Source organism: Gobio gobio, assembly GCF_949357685.1.
Source record: "Gobio gobio genome assembly, chromosome: 9".
In the NCBI taxonomy this organism is placed as follows: Eukaryota; Metazoa; Chordata; class Actinopteri; order Cypriniformes; family Gobionidae; genus Gobio; species Gobio gobio.
The window spans coordinates 14,933,044-14,957,348 of record NC_137115.1 but is presented as its reverse complement, the minus strand read 5'-3'; the positions used below and the strand labels follow the sequence as shown (position 1 = coordinate 14,957,348).

General features: G+C 38.5%; 1 protein-coding gene across 2 annotated transcripts in view; it reads right to left on the bottom strand.

Moving 5' to 3' along the window:
• The window catches only part of dmxl2 (Dmx-like 2), an 88,128-nt gene that overhangs the window by 17,881 nt on the left and 45,942 nt on the right, over positions 1-24,305 (bottom strand). The window contains exons 20-34 of one of the 2 annotated variants that reach the window (XM_079825067.1): positions 22,638-22,807; positions 20,004-20,101; positions 19,667-19,832; positions 18,228-18,492; positions 15,589-16,355; positions 14,408-14,698; positions 14,106-14,297; positions 13,162-13,238; positions 12,870-13,000; positions 11,787-12,035; positions 9,972-10,022; positions 2,839-3,032; positions 2,575-2,708; positions 364-449; positions 60-261 (exon numbers count right to left, since the gene is read on the bottom strand). In XM_079825067.1, coding sequence (XP_079681193.1) covers positions 60-261; positions 364-449; positions 2,575-2,708; positions 2,839-3,032; positions 9,972-10,022; positions 11,787-12,035; positions 12,870-13,000; positions 13,162-13,238; positions 14,106-14,297; positions 14,408-14,698; positions 15,589-16,355; positions 18,228-18,492; positions 19,667-19,832; positions 20,004-20,101; positions 22,638-22,807 — 3,073 coding nt within the window. The remainder of the gene's footprint in view (positions 1-59; positions 262-363; positions 450-2,574; positions 2,709-2,838; positions 3,033-9,971; positions 10,023-11,786; positions 12,036-12,869; positions 13,001-13,161; positions 13,239-14,105; positions 14,298-14,407; positions 14,699-15,588; positions 16,356-18,227; positions 18,493-19,666; positions 19,833-20,003; positions 20,102-22,637; positions 22,808-24,305) is intronic. The other variant, XM_079825066.1, reaches the window with a different exon arrangement.

Sequence of the window (24,305 nt, the reverse complement as noted above, 5' to 3'; positions counted from 1 at the left end):
ATTATTTAAATATTCTGTCATTTTTTGGTGTAATTGAGACATTTGGTGCATGTGCTCACTTGAACGGTGTGTTCTCTGGCTCTAGCATGGCCTTGTGTCGGAGTATAGCCGGCCCCCCGCCTGCACTCAGGTCCGTCGGGTAGGTGTTGATGTAGTTTGGTGGAGGGCCGTCAAATTTGTTAATCTTTTCCAGGAGAATCTGTTCCCAGTTTTCCAGTGTCTTCAGCATAGCATTGGTCAGTGGGGACGTCACTGGCAACTCTAAGACAACACAAGTGAGGTGCAGGAAATGGAAGTTAATAATTTAATTTACCTTCTGCCAGTTTGCATGTTAATATGAGTATGTTTCTACTACTCATGTACCTGTAAAGTCCAGTCCTGTCAGGGGCAGGAACGTCCTGACATTGTGAAGGGCAAGTTTGACCATCACTAGGCGGATTAGAGACCAACTGCAAAAACACAAACATACAATTATCCTTTAGTCTACACACTGACAGGATATAATACATATCCTGACCAGTGTATTTAGCAGTGCTCTTTTTCACTAATAATTACAATTAACAAGGCCCGAAATTGCGACCATTTTGGTCCCGAAATTGAATCCCTGCTACCTCAAAATTTATTTGGGAGCATTTGCGTGATTGAAAATAATTGTTGTGGTGCAACCTTTTTTTCTAGAGATGCACCGGTTGACCAGCCATAAATTGGAAAAACGGCTGGTTTGTGCACCAAAACACATGGTCTGGCTAGTTTTAGTTTAATTTTGGCTGATCTCTATTCCGAACTTGCACACAAACTGCATTGCAATCATTTCCTGAAATGTCATTTGTGTGAAAATATTGCGAAGTATGTTAACAGGACATTAACACAGGCCAGAGACTACTTTTTCTCTCCGAACAAAAGTAGTGTTTATAAGCGCAGCTGCTTTGTTTACAGCGGTACCCAAATAAATGCTTCATTTCCATAAGCGCTACCTGCTGTCAGAGAGTGAATTGACGTAAGACGCTGTGACGTGTTTTCTGGTGCGATAGCAGACGTGGACAGCAAAGTGTGCATACACTTACATTCAAAGGACTGAAAGCCCTCAGACTAAATCTAAAATATCTTAAACTGTGTTCTGAGGATGAACGGAGGTCTTACGGGTGTGGAAAAACATTGGGGTGAGTCATTAATGGAAGAAATTTCATTTTTGGGTGAACTAACCCTTTTAGTCCGTCTGTTTTTGTTTTGTGCAGGTGTGTCTTATGAAACAAAACAACTGCTCATGCTGCATGTGTGTAGCATCTTTGTTTGGATCATAATTAAAATGCAGTGGTTGCATCTCATTTTAAATGGCTACATATGTTTTTTTTAAGGCCAGTATGGCCTGTTATAGAGCAAATAAACAAAAAAAATATTTACTTAAAGAAAAAAAAAAGCAGCAGCTGGTCTCGGAATTGGCCAATTTACTTGTAAAACAATTGCCCATGAAAAATAATGATTGGTGCATCACTACAGTTTTCATTTCTCTGCAAAATGTTGTGTTGTTTTTAAATAAAATAAATCTTTTAATATACTGTATATAAATTGTAGATGTGGTACTCCTTAAATTTCAGTGGGCGCTCCAAAATTTCTGCTGGTGCACCTAACTTTCTGAATTTGGGACAGAATTTGGCCAGTGCTAACAAGTAAAAAAGATAATTTTGAGCCCTGATTTAATAATTATTATTAATTATAATGTGTCATTAACACTTATTATGTCATAATACATTAAAGGTGCAGTGTGTAATATCTATGAGGATCTATTTACAGAAATGTAATATAATATACATAACTATGTTTTCAGTGGTGTATAAAGACCTTACATAATGAACCGTAATGCTTTTATTACCTTAGGAGTGAGCTATTTCTATCTACATACACCGCGGGTCCCCTTACAGTTAAGTCACCATTTTGCGCCGCCATGTTTCTACAGTAGCCTTAAACAGACAAACTTTTCTACAGAGCACTAGCTACTCTCTGCTGTCTCTGGCTCTGCACCAATATACCTGGCTCTGCACCAATATACCTAAACTCGCTTGTTCAGACTTACACACCCTCCAGGAACTTATGTTCTGCCAGGGAACGACGCCTTGTGGACCATACCAGAGAGGCATGAAATCGCTCTCACAGACCTTTTCCTGGACCGCCCCCACTTGGTGGAATGACCTGCCTATCTCAATTTGTGTGGCAGAGTCTGTAGCCATTTTCAAAAAACATCTAAAGACACATCTCTTCCAGCAGCACCTGACCAGCACTTATCATTCTATTCATTTTCTGTCTGTCTAATTTATATAAAAAATAAAAAAAATCTGTTCTGTGCTAGATAAACTGAGACTTGTTACAGCACTTGCATATTGTTGCCCTTGACTGCTCTAGTTGCTTCTATTGCCCTCATTTGTAAGTCGCTTTGGATAAAAGCGTCTGCTAAATGACTAAATGTAAAATGTAAATGTCTCAGACGACAACATCTTTGTCCTGTGTCGGCCACCGTACGTTCTCTGTGTGCTTAAGAATGGAGGGGTGAGCGGCCATTTTAATGTGTTATAATCTCACCTGTAGGAGTTTGGATCAGAGTGTTCTGTCATCTGTGTGTCCGAGAGAAAGGCGTCATCATCATCCTCATCGTCACTAGCACCGCTCTCATCTGAATCATACAGCGCCCCGCTGTCAGAGAGAGGAAGGAAAGGCTGGAGGAAACACACAGACAGAAAGCAATGAAACACTCTGACAAGTGATTTCTAGATTCATAAACTGAATAAATATTGAAAAAAAAGTTAGATTTGCATCAGTGTAAATAAGCAGTTGTCGTGGTCTCACTTTGGCCACAAAGTAATCCCACATGCTGAGCTCAGGTGGGATGAACTTCTCCTTATAGGTGGGCCGCTCTACAGGGATGGGTGGAGGTGTGGCTGGAGTCTCTTTAACGGGACGTCCAGGAACAAGCATGCGCATGTTAAACCTGCGACGCTGTCGGTCCACGTCCTCAGCAGGAGGGGTCGGAGGAGGGACTGCTGAGGGACAGAGAAAAACAGAGAGTGAGAGGCCCGTCCACTACATATATAGCAAAAAAGGAAGAAAGAGGTATGTTTGGAATGGCATACAACCTTCTACTTCAGAAAGAATGTAGTATGCAGCATGTGTACTGTTCACAATACGCACAGAATACCCGGATAGCCTACTATATGCCCACGTGTGCAATACAACAGTACACAGAGAACAGAATACTGAATCTCACAGTGCAATGCACTCAAATTTAACTTCTGGTGGATTTGAAGCAATATCTACTGCAACTTATTGCTGCCAAATTTTGATTAAAAAAAGCCAAATAATACATTTTATTTCCAAGATGGTGAATGGCCACCACTTGATGACTAGAAAAATGTAGCATACTACAGCATACTGCATAGTGTTCCATTTACATTTTTATGTAGTTAGCAGTATATTACTGCTCCATTCCAAACACAGCCAGAGAGGTAAAATATATATAAAAAAGGGAAAAGTCATGTCAATAAAGCACTCGATTTGAAATTGAAAACAGAGAAATTGGGAAAAGAATCATATCTGAATCATATCTTTAGGATCACACAGATCCTAAAATGAGAGTAGATGGTCATGATTAAACACATCTACTGTACAGGAGGTAGTTCATCATTGGACTCAGCATTATTACAGATGTTAGTCTTCACAGTGCAGCTGGGGTAATAAAGCTGAGAGGGTCCCTGTGATCTAACAGAAAGTATGGAGTGATATCAAACTGCTCACACACATACACAACACAGCACACTATCAAGAAAACAAACCTTCCCCGTTATTCTGTTTCACTTCATCAGGTACAGCTAAATATAACAAACACAATACGATATTTAATACTTTAAAATCACCATAAAATCAAAATCGACAATTATTGTTTGTTTATGGAATACTGTGCCCTCATAATCTTTTATCAAAATAACTCCTCTTCACTCTTGCACTAACATCTCTTCTTCTCTTTGTGTTTACAGGCACAAGGACAGGACAACTTGTCACTCACATGTGATTGCACCAAAAGCAAACCACAATGATCCAACAATCCAATCAATTCCCAACGGACCAAATCAAGTCCTGGCCTACATTTTTTCTTGCTTTCTTGTTTTCTTCCATTGCATGCCAGCTAGTACACTGTATGTTACTTTCAGTATTACAATTAAATACACATAACACAGCAACAGCTGTGAAATAAATTAAACGTGGTTCAATTGTTCAAAAACTGCTGGTTATTCACTGAGTTTCATGTAAGCAATAAGGTACGAGAGGCTGTGAAGGGCATTATTAGACACGACCCAAATAAAGGCCAGTACACACCGGGACGAATATGTCCTGTGTGCTTTGTGCTTGAGTGCCACCAAGTCGTGTTTCACTTCAGCAGCTCCAGGCATGTGAACAAAAGCACTGATCTCATTGGTTGGCCAGTTTTTAACGAGCCGCGTCAAAATAAAAAAAAACGACCCAACGTGTTTTTTTTTTTTAAATTACACTTTTACGCCTGCCATTTTGCGCGTCGGTGTGCACACTCACATTGGTGCTTTTTGTTTAGTCACGAGGCGTTAAACGTGTGTGAACAGGCCTTTAGTGGAGTGCCTGCAAACCCTTCAGCCGTGACTTATTCACGAAAAGCCTTACTTCCGCTGGAAAAAATAGTCCCTGATCGCGAACAGCAAAAGAAGTTACATTATTACGCCATTAGATGGCGACAAAGACAGTCTTCATGAATGAGTACTTTTATATTGAAAGGACTGAAACGTTGTGAACACGGAACAAGACGCAACTGACAAATGCTTTGACGAGCGCTGTCAGTGTCAGGACTCGGGAAAACCCCTTACCTGTTAAAAGAAAATCGCAGCGGACATTCAAACTGATTTTTTATTATGAACATAGGAATGACCTGAAGGAAAATGCTTTATCTAAATGCAGGTAATAAACTCGCTCACTCGATCTCTCGCACACAATACTTTACAAAATACGGTTAGCTTCAATGAACAACATCAATGAGAGCAAACATATGTTTACGTTGCTAAGAGTGGTTGCTAAGGGTGTTGTGCAGTGATACACAGAACTGTTGGGTGAAGCGGTCATGAATAAAACACAGCTAACTAAATTTATGATTGATTCGTTTATTTGTAGAATATGCATATGTCTAAGAACCTATTTGTGGAACCGAACACATGATGAAAAATATTTGATTCCAGTATTATAAAAAGTGAACAAGAACTAGTTTAGTCCCCAATACTGGGTGGGGGATGTAACAAAAATCGCAGAAAGACATAACTAAAAGCTTTCATTTTTAAACATAGTTTTGAAATGCAGCATACACATGAAGTTCAGTATCTCATCTCTTCAGGTGTCTGGTCTATAAAGACTCTCTATCTCTGCATTGATGTGTTTTCTTTTGAGCTGAAGGGCATTAGCATTTAAAGCAGGTTTTGATTCTGATAGTGTGGAATGTTTATCTCACATTTAAAGGAGGACACATCTGAAGAGAAGAATCACCTCAAAACATGATCCTTCAGAAGTCATGTTCAAAGAGAAATTCCTGCAGTAAGAGTATGCGAGTGTGAGTGGGGGTTTATTTTGGAACAAAGAGCTGATAGGAAAACACAGACAGATTAAATTTACTGTGTTGATGATCAAAGGATCTGCTCTGTGAGCGCTGCCAGACAACACCTTGACAAAATGCAAAGAAACGACAAGTATGAAAACAAAACCTTAAATCACTGGATTTTTTCACTTTGTTTTATGAATGTGGTCCTTTAATGTGACACCTGAAGCACTTTCCAGTTTAACTAAGTTTAGAAATGTTGATTTTTGGAAATATAGACAATTAAAGGGACAATTCTCTTCACTTCATAACATTTTCCATGAAGTTCACTTAAAAGTTTGGCATTAAAATGTTAATTCCAGCAAAAACGAAACTAATTTAGATTTTCTGGCCCTTAGAATTAAACAGTTGTTATTAATGTGCCCTTAAAGGTAGGGTAGGTAATTTTCGGAGAGGCCTGCTAGCATTGAAAGTATGAGATCCCATCATCCCTTCAGAGCCTCTCCAAAGCCACGCCTCTGCAAAGCATCACGAGAGACAAATTAAATTACCTGATGTCTCAAAGCACATAACATTACAATAAAAACGAACAAAACTTAAACTGACTAAAGCAGATTCATTTTGCCGTTTGTGTTCAGTAGTTATGGTGTGAACGCAGCATAAGCTCGTCGTTTAGTTCAGGAGGAACTGTAAAAGATAGCTCACTGGGGGCTTAGCAGTGAGGGTATTTTAGGGTCCAAATTGCGCTATTAACTAGTAGCTTACTAACATGCATATCCATAGGATGGCTGTTTAGTAATACTTATAAAGTAATACTTATAAAGCTCCCCCGAGAAAATGTTTATTTCTCTGATCTACATATGTGCATTTTAAGATGTTCTGAAGGCCAAAAAATTAGATAACAGTAGCTTGAAAACCATGTCACTGGGCAGTAGATTATTTGTCTTTCTTATCTCCACATCTCTCTTTATCTTGCCCAGTCTCTTCCCCTCCCCTAATTAATCAGAGCTATATAGAAATATAAAATAAATTATATATATATATATATATATATATATATATATATATATATATATATATATATATATATATATATATATATATATATATATATATATATATATATATATATATATATATATATATATATATATATATATATATATATATATATATATATATATATATATATATATAACAAAATTACTGGGAACTGAAAAATAAGAAAAAGCTAAATATAGATGCAAGCAGCCATTAAGGGGCCAAACACACAAATGGCATAATGAGTCATGCAAGCATGTCTGGGTATATAAGACCAACTGCAAAGTAATTAATGTGCAGTTGTAGCCTAATGGATAAAGAGGCAAACTTGTAAATTGTAACTTGTCACGGGTTCGAGTCTAAATACCGACAGGAAATGTAAGTGAATAAACAGTGTTCTCTTCAACTCTCATTACCTCAATTTTTTTTTTTATGAGAAAAAAAAAGGCTGCCTACTGCATTGCCCCCATGTGTTTTCACGGTGTGTGTATGTATATTCAATACTCACTGCTGTGTGTGTGCACTTGGATGGGTGAAATGCAGAGCACAAATGGGACACCATACTTGGTTACATGTCACATTATTATTTTAGGCAAAACGGCTGAAAAATCATAAATATAACCACTATTAATGCGATTTAATTGCTTATTACTTTCGGCTAATTGGTGGCGCTGTTACCAAATGGATGTAGTGTGGTCAGTATGACCTGACAATAACACATTAAAAGTTTGGTGTCAACATGCCAAAGCATTGCAAGGTTACAGCCTCAAAATCAGCTTGGCATCATGCCACCAATTTTGTTTAGTAAAAAAAAGTAGGTTTTCAAGAACATTCAAAATGGTGGACAGACATTTTGACCAACTATGGCATAATTGGTATCATTGTTCTTGATATGACTCAAGGAACCCATCAACTCTACCTTCACTAAAATAATTACATTTGCAGTTTTGGAAATGTCATAATTTTTTAGCACAAAGTGAGTGTCTCATATGTTTTGAGTGCCTTCAGGGCATGGCGCTGATGACATACAGTTTCATAAAGATCCTCAAAATGTTCCGTAAATACACTAGCTTACAGTGGCGTCTCGAAAACATTCTGTATGAATGAGCAATCAAAGTCGCAAGCTACTCTTTTCTATTCTTGCGCTTGCCATACATATCACATGTAACCGTGGCAGTGATTAAATGATTAAAGGGGTGGTAAAACACATTCTTTCGAAGACTTGATTTTGTTTGTGGGGTGCACTGTAACATGTGTTCATGCTTCGTTTTTAAAAAATTTCATTATTTTTCATATATTTTACCTTTATTCTACACTGCTCTGTCCCTCCTTGTAAAAACGGTCTGATGGTTTCCGGGTTGTATGAAGCCAGTCCCTCAAAAATAACGCAATGGGCTCAGATTGGTTAGCTGGCCCAGTGTGTTGTGATTCGCTAACCGCCTAGTGCACGTTTGTCGGAAACGTCACGCCCCTTACCTTTACCAGTAGACTGTGCTTTGGGTAGTATTAGAAACAATGGCGTCAATAAAACCATACCAATTTGAGCCCGAATCAGACCCAGACAATTTTAGTGAAGATGATCGAGCAATAACTGTTCAACCTGTTCAGTCCTAAAGAGTAAAGACTGCGGATCTATAGTGATCGCTACTGAATGGCACTGTTACTTTTCTATTTTTAGAACGATTATAGCCAAATATCTATCACAAGAACTATTAACCCAAAACGAACACTAAACATTGGCTTTACTAGTAGCCAAATCAAACACAGAACCATGTTTAGCATGCCTGTAGATAAACAATACATAAAAGCTCTAATCAAAGAATAATTTACACTAATGCCAAGTTCGCTGTTGATATTAAAAAAAAAAGTTTATAACATTAGGTGTTTGTCGGATAACGTTAAGTATGAATGAGCGTTGTCTTCTGTGTACTTCCTTGCTAACAATGTACAATTAACAATACAAACTATTACAGGAAAACACTGAACCAGCTGAACAGCTGAACCGCGGCTCGTGTATTGCAAATACAGACGAATATTGTCCATTATGTCACATTTTCCAGTCTTCTCCTCCGACCCCTGTCTGTCTCGTGCTTTGATTTATGATGGGCAGCATATATCTGCTACAAATGCGACCTGTTCCCCTCTGTCTCATGCACACATGCATATAACATGTTGTATGTTAAACGCACTGCAAAGCACCCCCGTCCCTAGGAAGGCTGAACAAAGTGGACCTGCAATCCGGATGAAAATATCAGCGTTTTGTCGGCATGGCGGCAACAACATTCCAGCCTACTAACTATACCACAACAACGCTTCCCTGCAGCGATACAAAATGGCATCGCCCCCCCTTATTTAATATTCTCGGAGGAGGGGTTTATGTAAATATTGGGGCTGGTGATGTCAGAGACCCTGGAGGAATGTCTAGTTAGTCCCTACCGGCCGTTTGCTGTAGTCCTTAGAAATTGATTTCTTTAAAAGCAAATATCTCCCTTTGCTTTAAACTTTGAACGTTGTAACTTTGCAGATGTTGTTTATTGTCAAACAGCAACATTACACACTTGCTAAAGTTAGAAAAGTGAAATTGTGGTTTACCACCCCTTTAAAGTAAACATCAAAGACGTCCATAAAACTGAATGATCAGTTGACACGGCACAAGTTCATCAGTCAAATCTTAATTAACCGACAAGAGCTTTTATACAGACAGAAGCATTTCAAATCACACACGGACCACAATATTCAGGTCCGATGGAAGACAGAGACTGAATCTGAAACCTTCACATGACACAGCTAATTTCAGTTAACAAAACACATCAAAACACGGCACACACACACACGCACACACACAAGACATGCTTGTGTGCCACATAGAGTGGTTATTTCGTGCTGCATGATGTGGCAGACAACTAGTTGCCCAGCCCGGTTAACAAAGCAGGGGTTTGTAGAGAATTGTTCAACTCAGTTGTGAGTCGCGAAATGTACAGGTTTGAGTTCAGTGACAGAATGCGTTTGTCACTCCAAACTGAATGCAACCATAAGAAGAAGACTCAAATGTTTTCCATGATATATCTTTTGAGCAATGGGAGCAGTCAATATGGTTTCTCTATAAAGGTCTCCTCAGTTCAGATGGGGAAAGAACAGAACAAACTCTCTGAATGATGACCTCAGACAGCTGCTGTGCACCTGAGCCTGAGGCACTCACCGTATCGCTACACAAACAGCGGAGAGGTTGGCTATCACACACACACACACACACACACGTCCACATCTAAACTGGAGTTCAAAACAGGCTAAAAGGATAAAGAGTGAGACAGGCGGAGGGATACAGTGTGTGTACCTGAATTATTCTCAGACTGGAGCTCTGTCTGCCTGTTTGACTCCACATTGTCTGTGATGGTCACACACACACACACATATATACGATGATGAGATGAAAATGAGACACACAAATATGCACACACACCACAAACTAAACATAATAAAGTAACAAATAAAGAAATGTAATATATGAGAAAGAAAAAACATCACTGCAATCACACATAGCACCTCTCCACACACTAACAGGGACTGACACAAACATCCTGCCATCAAGAATATATTGATAACACTTTAAAATTAAAATGAAATCATCATTTACTCGCCCTGGTATTGTTCTAATGCCATATTATTGCACTTGTCTAAAAAAGATGCAACCCTTGCGACACGTTTCGTATATTCCAAGTGTTCGGAAGGTATATGATAGGGTTTGGTGAAAAACAAACCGGAATTGAATGTATTATTTAATGAAAACCCTGACCTTGGCTGTTGATCTTCTGTGCACGATTGTACATTCATGCAATGAAATTTTCCTATTAGTGCCACGGTTCTTACTCACCCAGATAAAGCACAAAAGTTGTGAAAAAATCAATATGAATAAAAGCGTGACATGAAATACAATCCATGTCCTATCTTCTCTGAGGTGAATATATCTGTTGTGTAATCACGTTCACAACTGTCATTCTGACAACTGGAGTTCTAGGCATTGTATTTCATGTCGCATTTTTATTAATCCTGATTAATATATTTGTGTGATTTTTCTGGGCAAGTTGGAGCAAACCTTGATCCTAAGTCTCATGAACGTGCACCATGCCCAGAAGACCAAAGGCCAAGGTCAGGATTTTCATTAAATAATACATTAAATTCAAGTTTACTTTCCACCAAACACTTGGAATATATGACGTGCCACATGTAACAATTCTGTGATAATTTAGCGTCTTTTTTCACTGCCATTATATGGACGACTGCAAGTGGGACATTTTTTTAATTCTCCTTTTATGGTCTGAAAAAGAAAGAAGGGCATAAGGGGTGAGGAAACGATGACTTAATTTTCATTTTACAGTGAACTATCCCTATAACTAACATTAACTAACAATGAGCAATGCATTTGTTGCTGTATTAGTAATCTTTTTTAATGTTAATTAATAAAAATGCAACTGTTCATTGTTAGGTTATGTTAGCTCAGGTCAATTAAAAATATTAACAGACAACTTTTGATTTGAATAATGTATTAGTATATGTTAAAATTAACATTAGTTATATTAGTTAACATGAGCTAACAATGAAAACTACTTCTAAAATATTTATTTATCGTAGCTAATGTTTACAAATGGAACTTTGCTGTAAAACGTGACCAATCAAATCAATCGATTTCCATGTGCCGAATTATAAAAACTGGAACTGCATCATTCACATCTCATTTCCTGTTTGTGTGTGGATGAAGTGCCTCTGAGCTCTTACTCACAGCTCTCTGGCTGTGCTGTTTCCACGGTGACATTACCGTGGTTACCAGCCTCAGTCTGAGGCAGTGCTTGGTTGACGGTCAGAGTAGGGGGATCAGAATCTGTGACCTTTACAACCTCTGACCCCTCGGACCCTGCTGCCTTGAGAGCAGCTGACAAGGGAGGAAATCTTATTATCAACTGGAGGACCAAAACACCAAAAACAGTGCTTGTCTGAACATAAAAAATGCAAAACTCTAACATAAAAATAATATTTACAAATGCCGCTAAACCTCTGACAAAAGCTGTGTGTAAAGTATCTATTGTGGACTTTCCTTACAGATGTGACGGGACACTACATCATCAAACACCTCTGGCAGGGGCAGAAGACTCACCTGGGGTGATTTCAGGAGGCCGCTTGGGTTTAACAATGAGTTTGGCTCCGCCCCCAAACACGGCAGCCCACATGCGGTTGTTGAGGGGGTGAGCGGCCAGCCGGAAGAGCTCGTTTCCAGAGTGTGTCCCGAGACCATGAATCAGCAGACTGAGATACACAGCCACAACAGCTTCACATAACATGACGTTCAGACGCACGTGATCATCACCCTGAGCACACGCCAACAGACTGATCAGAGACGACACACCTGGGAAAGAGAAAACAATGAGCAGGTGATGACCATCCTTCTTTATATCCTGCATCTGTCTGTCCTTGCATTCATCCATATATCAAATCTTCCTCACATCCTTCAATATATTTACACCTATCCATCCATCCATCCATCCATCCAATTTATTTTCCATATGTCCATCCATCCATTCAATCTTTCCTCTGTCTAGGGGATCCATCCATCCGTACCCCCACTCTCACCTTCCATCCATCCATCCCTGGATTTTTATATAAATAAATTGTTTTGATTTAATCAAAAGGTGGACATTGTCTACCAACATAGAATCAGATCTGGACAAGAGTTTGCATTGTGCCAATATTATTGGTTCACAAGTTCACACTTACAAATAATCAGATAAAATAAAATGTAAGCATATTTCGAGTGCTGTCTGAGGGGAGGGCTCCGAGCTCGGAATTTTGGCCCAAACCCAGAGTACTCCCTCCGCATCTCTGGTTAGGATAGTTAACCAGGCAGGTGTGAGGAGACGGGGTGGTGGTGAGATACAGGAAACATACAGTACAGAACATAGGTGAGTCTGCTATGTATATATATAGGCCTCACCCTCGTACTGATTGGATAGGCAATTCGAACGTGTTCCTCCCGAACTTTGTTTATAAAACATCATGTAATATTCGTTTTTCACCAGCAGTCTGAACATCAGAGACTTTATTAAGAAAGTGAATAGGGTAAGTAGTCTTTACAGATGTTACTTTCTTCTCCATATAGAATGACTCATCACTAGATAAGGATGAGTTTGAAAGTGCTATTTGTCCGTATGTGTTCCATGCAGTCTGATCTGATGTTTGTTACCTGGCCACTGTGCAGGGGCAGAGGTGGGTGTTGCATGTTCCTCGATGCTCTCTGTGCGAAGTCTACGTCTGTCGCTCAGTAACAGCCCCTGATACACCATCCCAGTATACTGATTGGCCTCTGCCTGGCTGCTAAACACACACACATCAGCAAGAGGGGCGAGTCAGTGAGAGTATGTATAAGAGTCAACAGAAAGGAATGCGGTTTATAGTAGTCAATCAGCGCTGGTACAACATCTTCACAAGCATTTTAAGGTGAATAACCAGTGAGTTTATCAGTAGTGTGTTTGTACCTGTAGCTGTGGCTGTCACACAGTGATTGGTAGATACAAGCTGACAGAGAAGCAGCGAGAGTGTGTAAAGCATTCACCTGAAATACACATGCACATATTAGTAGAAGCACACAGAGATTACATCTACGTTTATCCGGATACATTTGAAAAAAGCGGTTTAGTTTAAAATCTGCTGAATTTGCTCATGGTACTCAGCTGCAACTATGTTTTTGCAAAAAGACAGAATATATTAGACATCTAAATGTTTTTTGTTTTTTTTACCATATTGAAATTGAAACTGGGAATCAATAAGAATTTGAATCAATAAGCAGAATCAGAATCGGAATTGCAAAAGTTCAAACAATACCCAATCCTACATTACAGGCCCATGCTGGTTTATACATAGATATCTATGGTTACAATGTGCATCACATGACAAAACATGCTCATTGTTTTCAAATACTTCAGTTTTCGCAGTCAACACTACAATGCAAAAACGGCATTTTCAAATTTATCCATTTGGGAGAGCGTCTTGAAAAAGCTCTGTTTTTGCAGGATAATAACGCCGTCTCAGATTTGACGGAAAGCCAAAACAGAGATTCATGTTGTGGCTTCGTTAAAGGTTGTGTCATAGAGGGAAGGTATGTGCCATCTAGGTGGCAGCATGGGGACTACAAACCAAGATGGCTGCTCCCGGTCGAAGCACAGCTGTTGCGAGTGAAGGAGAAAAGCTATTAATGAGCTGAGAAAAGAGAGACTGCCTGTGTCTATAGAGAAGCTGGAAGAGTGTTTTTGGGTTGTAAAGTTTTGAAGTTTTGAGTTGATGATTAAAAAGAAACCAGTGGCTTGATGTCTGCCTGGACACGATTTGTGAAGCAATCCTCCCTTTGTGGATACCCGACCTCTCACGATGCCACATCGTCTTCAAACTGTTTCTAATCTGTGTGTTTTTATGTTTGTCTCACCCGGTCGTCCAGTATTTCTGGGTGTGGTGGAGCCTCCATCTGGACAATGGTGTAGAGGATGTCATGTATGTGGTTTCCGAGGTGCAATACTGGGTTGGCGATGACGGTCTTGGTGGGGGCGATGCTGGCCGACAGCAGGGGCATAGTGGTGGGGAGGGGGAGTGGCGACTGAAGCTGCTTCACGGTCATTTCCTGAGGACACACAACCAACCAATTATATAAGAACACACTCAATCAACCAACCAGTTGCATGACTGCACAATATAAATCAATGAACATGGAGTGGGGACGTAAAAACACACTTGCTGTGATTCCTGCAGCAGGAAGAGCAGTTCCATTCTGACAGACGTCACTCCTCCACCCTTGGCCCCATGTAGACTGCAGTAACTGAGGAAGACTCTAAGCAGAGCCTGATTCTTTCTCAGCCAGGCTTTCCTCCTCTCTGCATGCAGCTGCTTGGCTTGTAGACGTCGTCGCTCCATCTGGTGACGTTCATATGCACCTGCTTCACCACGGATTTGTGAGTCTTCCAGGTCAAAAGATCCATCTCCACCCCATTTCTCCAGCTGTCCGACAGGCGCTTTCCCCTGAACCTGACATATTAATATATCAAAAACAAACAAGACCAAAATATTGAATGTTCAGCATATATTTAATATTATTTTGCTGGAAATACTTGTATCATGCTCACCTACATATATTAATGGCTTCTTGGAGTTAACCTTAATATCATGATTCAGTTGTTTTGAACTGCTCGTTTCAAAGAATCACTCAGGATTCAGGTATTTTACATTCTTTAAAATGTTATAGTAAAGATGTATGCATGTAAACATTGCTGATTATTACTATAGATTGTTACTTTACACATAAATTAATTAATAAAATATTATTCCGTGTCTTCATTTAGTGCAAATAAATGAATGTGGAAATTATTATATACGTTAAATGTCTGTTCCTCCCATCTAAAATGCCAATAAAATCGTGATGAAACGGAAAAAGGAACAATTTAAGATGGAGACATGGTTCTATGCATCAGTTGTTGATTGGATTTTGAGATGTAGGCGTTGCACTCAAAAGTGGAGGCAGATGAACGTAAGCTTTTAGGGACGGGGTTTAAATTGACTAAATTATTGGTGAAATCCTGTATATGTCACCATTTAAACTGGAAAGTCTAGTTATGACATTTTGATTAAACATTACGAAAAAAAGAGGAACATATGGACGGATAAATTGTTTACAATAATATCTATAAAATGCATTTAGAAAAAGGAAAATATATTTACATTTTAAGCTAACTTTAAAAATTAAGATATACTGTACATCGAATACTGTCGAAGAGCTGAATAATATTTAGATTGACCACCCTCACATGTTCACCGCATGCATTGGATTTTTTGAAGTGAAGAACCATTGTATTCAATTATTGGGTTCATGGAAAATCTCAATATTGTTTAGCTTTAGAGATGAGATGGTGAGTACCAACCTTATAGTTGCAGATGTGGTGCACGGCCTCAATTTCTTTCTCAAGCCAGTTGTAGAGCTGAAATCGCAGTTTGCCACCATCCACCTCATATCCTGTTGCCAGTGTCCGCAGCTCTGTCATGAGAATCTTCAAACAGGCTCGGAACTTGAGCTGTTCGGCAATCACGTCCACCTCCGACTCGCCCTTTGAGTCGTCACGCTTCAGGGCTGCTGATATGGATGGCTTTTTGGCCTCTTCATCCTCCACTTCTGACTTTTTCATGGTCAGCCCACCGTCTTCATCCTCATCTTCCTCCGTATCAACCACCCAGTCCAATTGTAGACTCTCATCCTCTATTTTAACCAATGGTTGACTCCAGTCCAGCCCGGTGGAAGAGTCGGCTCCCCAGGCCTGGCTGGGGATGGCAGGAACTCCCCAGTCAAGTTCTGAAGCCTTTCCTCCATTCTCCTGTGGTTGGGCAGCACTTATGTTGGCCACCGACGAGCCCTTACTCAGAGAAGAAGCTTTCTTAGTGACTTTGGGGATTTTGGATAAGACCTCAAGGGCCAGGAGTGGACAGCCCACCTTAAAGTGAGCATTGGCGGTGGTGAAAAAGAGCTTTCGCTCTATCAGATTGATTTCGTCTGCAGAGTTGCGTTCTGATGTTAGACCAACTGCAGCCACAAACCCCTCGGGGTTAGCAAAGTGCCGGCGAACGATCAGAGGGTGTGCGCGCAAGTAGTTATAGAAACTAAAGACGACAGGATTGCACGATTTCACCAGCACATCTGAAAGAAAGAAAAATGATTCTGTCTCAAATTGTGATTTGCTACAAATCTGTGCTGCAGACAGTCCAACAATTTGTAAACTAAATCACAGCATGTTAAAACTTACCCGCTCCATCTTAAAAATGTATTTAAAGCACTGCCTCTGACTAGTTGTCCTTCCTAAGCCATCTCTAATCGTTATTTGTAAAGCTAACATAAACAGTGTACAGACTAATATAGTGGAAGTGTTGTTTGTTGTGATTATTACTCTAAACATTTTTAAGTACTTATTGGTAGCTATCATGTTGTTTTATAAAGCACTATAAAGCCTACTGTATCATATTTGATATGCAGATTTCTAAGGCCTCTAAATTATCAACACGATCAAAACTTATACATGCTTTCTGTCATCTGATTGACAGTTTAAACTTTTTTAGCAAGTAAAAGGCCTTTTACATGATAAACATGTCTTTTTGTTAAAAAATCTTTGATTTTTATAAAAGTAAACATAAGAATAAATGGTATCCATGCATTACCTTTAATAAAATCATGTTAAAATGAAAGTATCAAATACATGTATGGTATGGCTTTTGAATAATTTTTAACTGTACAATTTTAAATCATCATTGTATTGCGTTGCATTCTATGTTTTGTACCCCACAATAAATACTACAGAGCTTTGATTTAGAGTTTAGATATAGAGTGACAACTGATTTATATGCATTTTATGTAAAAAGTCCACTATACTATTATATAGATCTGATTGATTACAATCTATCGGAATGTCATCAGGCTTTTTGCCTATATAAATATCAGCAACTGCACCAAATTGCATATTTATGCTCAGTTTGGGCCTCTTAAAAAAAAATTATATGAGCTCCATATTCTCCTGTATTAAGGTCCTTTCACACTGGACGCGATTTTGACTCGCGAATAATTCGCGCGATGGTTTTATTTTTTGATCAGCTGTTTGTGTAATGAGAGCTTCCACACTGAACGCGAATGTGCTGCGGCGAAAAAATTATGTTTATTTTTTTCGTTTCGATGTCGATTTTTTTAACACTCGCAGCGATAGAAAAGGTTTAAACCAATCACATACAAGGAAACAAAGGTGACGAAATGTCCAGTTGATGTCACTAGCCATTCAATCAACATTAACCTTTGCCAGGTATCGCATTTCTCACGAGATTACAGCTGTAGTTGTTTACAGCTGTACAGATGCAGCTGTGTTGGCCCACTGTAGGCTACAGATTACGATATTATAATTAATACGTTGATTTTTTTTCTAACCTAATTGTGTCCGCGACTGTGGCACTTAAATGTTTACATTGTGACTCAACTGGAAGCATAGCTGGAAACACAGCTGCTCCGGATCGACTGGTTCCTGAAGTGTGTGCGTCTCGTCAGATGCTCTCTCGCTCTCTCTCTCTCCCCCCTCAAATTGTCCCACGGACATTTGAAAGTAAGTGGGGCCAAAATTAGCATACTCCCCTTCAGAATCTGTTTTAAGACTGGGTGCACCCAAAACCTTCTTTTCGATGAAATGAAAAGTTAGTCTCCACTGAATGATGAAGTGTCCGGGTTTTCTCAGCTGTCGCCGCAAATGTTTTGGAATGTTGGAGTTCTGAAACGTCACAGACGTCGCAAATTCGCGTTGCGGCTGATGTGAATGGTTTTGACGCGAACTATTTGAACACAAAATATTCGCTTTTTCCGCTTCGCTTTTCCGTTACGCGTCCGGTGTGAAAGGGCCTTTATACTATATGAGCCATAAAAGACTGATGTATCAAATACAATACTCAATTATGTACTTAATATGTTTAATGTGCAAACCTTTTCTTCTTTTTTGTCTATAGGATCAATGTCAGGCTTTAAATGGTTAAAGACTCTTACCAGGGTTCTCATTATCCTCTTTGTAAATCTGTTCCAGCAGTGTGTCCAGGGCTCTGGTGTAGTCCTTCATGATCCAGTATGCAATGCTCCTCAGGAACGGGTCAGGGTGCAGTTTGGTACAGGAGAAACCGCTTCCATCCCTGTTGCAGCCGAGAACCTTCTCGTACAGGATAGCCTGACAGGTGGAGGAACTCTCGTAATCAGCCTCGTAAAGACGCGCAACAATCATCGCAAGCTGGATGTCCTCCATTTTCTCCAGACAAACCTACCAGAGAGACAGACCAACTTATCAACAACATGTCTCAATCATGTGTCATTTAAAAAAATATAAAGATAGGGGAACGTGGGATTTTTTAAGGAGTCCCACTATATATAAACTGTCTTCATCTACTATGTACCAACATTCCAATTATCCAATTCCAAGTATCAATTAATCATGATACAATGCACTTATTGTGCAGACACGTTTTAACATTGAACTTGTATTTAAAAAAATAAAGCTGTTACATCTGTAATTACATCTATATATTACACTTTTGACCTTTTCCTTACACAACCATACTACCATCCCTAACTTTACCCATCTCCCACCTTAATAGCAGCAAGTGTTCTGCAATACAAGTACATTGTACCAAACAATTATTTATTTTTATTTAAGTACATAGTACCTAAAGACCCCTTATATAAAATGTAACCATTGTGACACTTAATTTACATTATTTTTGCATTGTGACATTATTTAAATCATAATTCAGCATATTTTGATAAAAAATTCTCACTATAATGTAAAAAATTACAAAAAAATATACATTGTTGTGGTATCTGTAATGCCTTAAAACACGTTGATAAAAAAAAAAAAAAAAAAAAAAAAATTCTTTAAAACTTAGATGTAAAATGTCTGGACACATTACCATATGGAAATTTAATGAAATATGACCCATACATATTTTTAAGAGTTTCAAAAGTCACAAAATTATTTATGACTTAATATTTGTTAAATGTTAGACTTAGTAGCATTAGTGCTTTTTCTTGCAGAACACTTTTTATTAATCTGTTTAAAATATAATTTGACTAAAAACAGAAGCAAAGCTAAATTATATTCCTAATATAGCTCCACATGTCTCATTTTTACATCATATGTAATGTTGCAATCTTTCACAATTGGTACTATCACTGTGTTTTGACTGTTTGCTGTCAGACATCCAGCCCAAGGTAAACTAAAATTGTCATGTGTCCATCAAGGGAGTTTATCAGTGATGTTTAGACTAAACCACTCAGGGCTGTTATATCACACTCCACTCTTCACAGACGACCACACGCTCTATGACGTCACAAAAGCAAACCAAAAGCAGCAGACTCCACAAAGAGATCAACAACACACAGTTTCTATATTATCCTGGGAGTGAATTTCGACGTGGTTAAAATAGGATGGTGCAGACCTCAATGGCGTCTTTCAGGGAGCCAGCGAGCAGGAAAAACGCAGCAGACTGCTCAAAGCGCTGTTTTCCCAGGAGAGAAAAGGCGTTCTTTAAAGCCGCTTTCCTCCAGCGGTCCTCCCTGAAGTTATGGCTGAAAAACTGGGTCATCTTCTCATCGTGTTGAGACCTACACAGAAATCAATATATAAATGGAAAAGTGTAAATTTCACGGCTCCTTCAGCAAAGAGCCTCAAGCAGCATCAAAATAATAACACCGCATATGAGAAGCAGCTATTTGAAAATAAAAAAGTGCATCTATGAATAATGAGGTTAAACAAAGTCAGCGAGTTTAAAGTACCTGAAGAGACCCCAGAGAACGGCCTTCTTCTTCATGGCCAGATAGAAGAGAGCTGCATCCAGCGGATCATTATTCCTCTGAAATGCTGCTTTGGCTACCTAATGCAAAGTAAAGAGGCAGAGATTTTTAAAAAAATAATTTGTATAACCTGTAATATCATCAATGCCATAATATACTCTCTAACGCTCGTAATAATAAAGCTTAATTGAATTGAAATTAAATTAACAGCAAACATGTATCTAAAATGAACTAGATTATCTTAACTGCAGTGAAACTGTATTGAACTGAATTCAATCAAAGTGAAATAAAATAAAACTAAATCCTAAAATACATAAACAATGTATTGAATTGCACTGATATCAACTGAAATGAATTTAACTGAATTAAAGAGAACTGAAATTTTAAAAGAGCAAAGAAAATGGACTACTTTATATTAGGTAGCCCTAACTACTATGTACTAACATTTAAATTAATCATTTGATAGAATGCACTTATTGTGTACATGTTTTTTACATTGTTACATTTTTACATTGTACTTATATTTTAAAAAAATACCTGCATGTAATTACATCTGTAATTAATTTCTGTAGTTACAATTATAATTACACAGTTGACACTTCCCTTACACCTAACCCTAGCCTGAAACTTACCCATACCACCACACCTGCACCTAACCCTACCCGTATCCCACCTCAATATCAGCAAAAGTGTTTTGCAATACAATATGAACACAATAAGTACATTGTACTTATATTTTGATGCAAGTACATAGTAGTTAAAGCCACCTAATATAAAGTGGCACAAAGAAAAATTATTTTAAAGTTAATTAAAATGTATTGAAATTAGAACTGCAGAGAAATGTTATTGAACTGAACTAAATCAAAAGGATTTTTTTTAACAGAACTGAAATTTCAACTGACCTAAAATGATTTGAACTAAAGTAAAATGCATTGATATGCACTGATATCAATGGAACAGAATTTAAGTGAATTATATAGAATAGAAATTTCAAAAGAACTGAAATGAACTAGTGAACTGAAATTAAATTATCTGATTGCAGTGACATTTTATTGAACTGAATTAATCTGAAGTAGAATAAAATTAAACTGAGCTAAGCTAAAATGATTTGAAGTGAAATGATCTGAAATAAATCTAAACTGCGTGCAGAATTATTAGACACATTGATTTTCTGATCATATTTTTTCCAGGCACATTTGACCAATTCCAAACCACATTAATCCTAATAACTACTATTAACTTTGTATTTAATCATTTATAAGTGATATATAATTGTTCATGAAGGCTGGAAATGAAAAACACCTTAGATTCAGGTGTGCAGAATTATTAGGCACGTTTTCTTTTACAGATAAAATGAGCCAAAAAAAAAAGAAGAGATTTGACAAAAATTATGAAATGCCCATGAGAAGGATACAATACTAATGCAATACTAGAAATTGCAATTAAGGCATGACCATTGGACAGTGAAATGCTCATTGGGTCAGCAGGGTCAGACAAAAACAGGTGGCTAAGAAAAGACACATGTTAACTGCAAAAGAATTAAGGTGAAGAATTAAGTGTGATCAGGAACCATCAGGAACCCTTTAATCTCCAGCACCACCATTTTCCAGAACTGCAACCTACCTGGAGTCTCAAGAAGTGCAAGGTTTCAGGATCTCAGAGATTTAGGTTAGGTAAAGAATCCTTAAAAAATGACCCCCACTTAATAAGAATCACAAGCTGAAGTGTTGTAAAATACATGAAGAAGTGTTGTGAACACAGAAGACTTGAGAGTGTTGAGGTTGAGAGTGACTCTTGAAGGACCAGCACCACATCCTCTTGTACCACTGTCCATCTCCTATCCTGAAGTTCGTTTTGCAGAGAGTCTCTGAGATGCCTGACACCTTGCACTTCTGGAGACTCCAGGTAGGTAGCAGTTCTAGAAAATGGTGGCGCTGGAGACTAAAGGGTTCCTGATGGTTTCACACTTAATTCTTCACCTTAATTCTTTTGCGGTTAACATGTGTCTTTTCTTTGCCACTTGTTTTTATCTGACTGACCCAATGAGCCTTCATGAACAATTATATATCACTTATAAATGATTAAATACTAAATTAATAGTATTTATTAGGATTAATGGGGTTTGGAATTGGTAAAATGTGCCTGGAAAAAAACATGATGAGAAATCAACGTGCCTAATCATTCAGCACGCGGTGTAAGTTAAATTTAAATAGACTTAGAACAGAATGTACAAGAGAACAAGAAAAAAATAAATAGAGGTAATGCAATTCTCCTGTAGAAAGTGTTACTGAATCATCATTTGTCGTTTCTGGAACAACATTCCTATCAGCGAATAATAGTCCTATAACTTGGAGAGCTAATCATACAAATTTCAGATGTCTCCCCAATCTAGCACATCCATTTCATGTCTAACAAGCTGACAGACTAACAAGCTGATGAGTTCTGATAAGAATGACAATCACGTGTCCTTGATTTTGGAGACATCCAAAATGTGTACTGCTGGAGGGACTTCAGAAACAGGATTGAGAAACGTTGGTTTCTATAGAAATGTTGATCCAGAAACATATTTTGCATAAATAATGTTGTGTATGCGCAAGTGTGTTTGTGTGGTCTCACCTTCTCCACCATCCGCCTCAGCGTGTTAATATTTCTGACCCACCACCCGACGCCCACCGCCCTGAGCTCAGACCACTGTGGATCTCCTCTCTGCATGGCAGGAATCATGTTCAACATCTCCTCCTCGGCTTCGGAGTGGAACGCCCACGCAAAGTGACAAGTGGACACTCCTGGACACACCAAGACAGTATAGCACTCAGGACAAGCAACTATCTAAATATAATCATTAAACATTAAAACCTCTAAGACTCATGCTTTGGAATTTGAAAACTGTTTTAAAATAGCAAACCACAAGCAGTATTTTTAGGGCCGTCAACGTAAATCTTTGTGAGATATTTAATGTAGTAAATAATCTTATTATAACATTATAACCATTTAATTCTCCTGATTTCTAAATTAAATATTTTAGTTTTTTTGCATGAGAAAGGTAAGCACTGTTGCAAGAAGAACCCAGTCTAATGTTTTTATATTCATTTGGGATCAGGCATAACAAATAATGACAGGCGAAGTGAACAACACTGATTATCTCTTCATCACAGCACCTGTTAGTGGGTGGGATATATTAGGCAGCAAGTGAACATTTTGTCCTCAAAGTTGATGAAAGTCAGTGGCGGCGCTTTAAATAGCTGCGGCTCGGAGGCTTGCTCCAAACTCATTTTGTTGCAATGTACTTGTACATGTGTAATGACAATAAACTTGAATCTAATCTAATCTAATGTGTTAGAAGCAGGAAAATGGGCAATTATAAGGATTTTAGTGAGTTTGACAAGGGCCAAATTGTGATGGCAAGACAACTGGGTCAGAGCATCTCCAAAACTGCAGCTATTGTGGGGTGTTCCTGGTCTGCAGTGGTCAGTATCTATCAAAAGTGGTCTAAGGAAGGAACAGTGGTGAACTGACAACAGTGCCAAGGCTCATTGATGCACGTGGGGAGCGAAGGCGCCATGCCACAAAGCAAAAATGGTTAAGGAATGGTTTGAGGAGCACGAGTTTGAGGTGTGGACTTGGCCTTCAAATTCCCCAGATCTCCATCCAATCGAGCATATGTGGGAAACCCATCCCACGGAGGCCCCACCTCGCAACTTACAGAACTTAAAGGATCTGCTGCTAACATCTTGGTGCCATATACCACAGCACACCTTTAGGGGTCTAGTGGAGTCCATGCCTTGACGGGTTAGGCCTGTTTTGGCAGGACCAACACAATATTTGGAATAACTATAATAACTGTTATGCCTGATCGGTGTATATTACTTTTAAAAGATGATTTGCTCAACATTGATCTTCATTGACAGGTCCATATTCCTTTACTGGTCTCAGTTCAATAGCAGTGTTGAAAATTGCAACATCAACACTGTTACTGAACGGAATCAACATTGAACTGGCTTGAGCTGAATAAGGACATGGTTGGCATCTGTAGAACTGCTTTACAGCTCAATTAAATTTGTTTCATAAATAATGTACTTTGCAACATTAACAGGTATTGAACTGAACTGACTGAACTAAACTGAATCAAAACTGAACTAAATTGAGTTTTTCTTTTTACAACATTAACACTTATTTTCTTCTGAATTCATGTGAGTATGCTTTGAAACTATCTGTTTTGTATGAAGCACTATATAAATGTGACTTGACTTGATTGCCTTTGTTAGCAAAGCTTTAGCGACACCT